Source organism: Solanum lycopersicum, chromosome 9, assembly GCF_036512215.1.
Source record: "Solanum lycopersicum chromosome 9, SLM_r2.1".
In the NCBI taxonomy this organism is placed as follows: Eukaryota; Viridiplantae; Streptophyta; class Magnoliopsida; order Solanales; family Solanaceae; genus Solanum; species Solanum lycopersicum.
Genome location: NC_090808.1, coordinates 61,578,160 through 61,579,664, shown reverse-complemented (window position 1 = coordinate 61,579,664; position 1,505 = coordinate 61,578,160). Strand labels below are relative to the sequence as shown.

The 1,505-nt window shown below is 33.6% G+C and overlaps 1 protein-coding gene across 1 annotated transcript; it reads left to right on the top strand.

Annotated features, from left to right (window-relative positions):
* The first annotated feature begins 229 nt into the window (after positions 1-229).
* On the top strand, positions 230-700 carry ERF-B12 (ethylene response factor B.12). The gene has a single exon (XM_004247301.5). It carries the CDS (start codon positions 230-232, stop codon positions 698-700), a length of 471 nt encoding a protein of 156 aa, XP_004247349.1.
* The last annotated feature ends 805 nt before the right edge of the window (positions 701-1,505 follow it).

Sequence of the window (1,505 nt, the reverse complement as noted above, 5' to 3'; positions counted from 1 at the left end):
ACCATCAGCCTCGTTGCCACACATGACTCTAACCCCAACCTTTATGTGGAAGAAGTCAAAATCGGTCAATGGTCAAATATGACTACGACATCTATCTATTTATTGAAAATAAAATAAATAATAGTCATATCCATGCATATATATACACTTAAACATCCACACACACTTTAGCACGTTACATTATATTCACCTACAAATTAATAAAAACTTAGAAAGGGTGACCAAGTCGATGGAGAACGAAGATCAAAGAGGGAGAAGAGAGAACAAATATCGAGGCATACGACGAAGACCATGGGGTAAATATGCTGCTGAGATACGTGATCCTAATAGGAATGGTGCACGTCTATGGTTAGGTACTTTTGAAACAGCTGAAGAAGCGGCTAGAGCTTATGATAGAGCCGCGTTTTCTCTAAGGGGTCATCAAGCCATTCTCAACTTCCCTAATGATGGACATTATCATATCAATAATAATACTAATGTACCTCTAGGTGTTGGACCAAGCTATAACACGCCATCTACAATGGGGAACAATATGAACATGTCCTCTTCTTCTTCTGCTTCGGCTTCTGCTTCTGCTTTTTCTGATGATAGACATGATCACGGAGAGAAGGTTGAGTTTGAGTATTTGGATAACAATCTTCTAGACGAACTTCTTGCTTCACAAGTTCATCGCCATGATAATAAACGTCCTAAGTTTTAGATTGCTTCCAATTGCTTGAAATTAATGTTCTTATTGATTTGTTACTTAATTACCATTTTATTGTCTTGTTATTTCCAATTTCTTTAATTTTACGTCCAACTTGCTCTAATTTGCTATATCTCATGTTAGTATTTTCATCATCCTCATTTCTTTCTTTATATATATGTAATCATAATTTAAGAGGATAACCCCTAAGTTAATTAAAAGGAAGTGGTTCTCTGTGTCCAAATAAAATAAACGTATTGGCAACAATAAGAAATTAAAATGACAGATTTGTATGTGAAACCTTAATTTATTAGCCCAAATACTAAATTCTAATTACATAAGTTCTGCATAATTATAAACATTTAACCATCTCCAGTGAAGTTAATTTGTATAAGTCGCAAGTGAAACATTTCAAATTAGGGATTTGAATATAGCAAGAAATAAGTATATTGTAAGATGAGAATGTGCCATCAAGCATAAGTTTTAATAAAGCGATCATCAATGATCTATCTCGTATTGGATGGAGTGTTGATCAAGAAATTATATGTATGTTCAGAACTTACAAGATGAAAGTAACAATAATGAGGATGTTATATTGAATGTTTGATTAATTAGGATTTAGGAGAGATAGAACTAGAAGTGAAGATATATTCGACAAGGTGATATTGACTTCCATGGATAAAAAGAGAGAATCGAGATTGTGATATGATTCGAACATGTGAAAAAAGATGCATAGACGCATCAGTGAGGAGGAATAAGATATTACTCTTTATGAAGAGAAGTAAAGGTAGACCGAAAAAGTACCAAACAAAGATGATTT

Excerpts from the sequence above, each read along its gene's own strand:
- ERF-B12 (XM_004247301.5), top strand. The coding sequence starts at position 230 with ATGGAGAACGAAGATCAAAGAGGGAGAAGAGAGAACAAATATCGAGGC.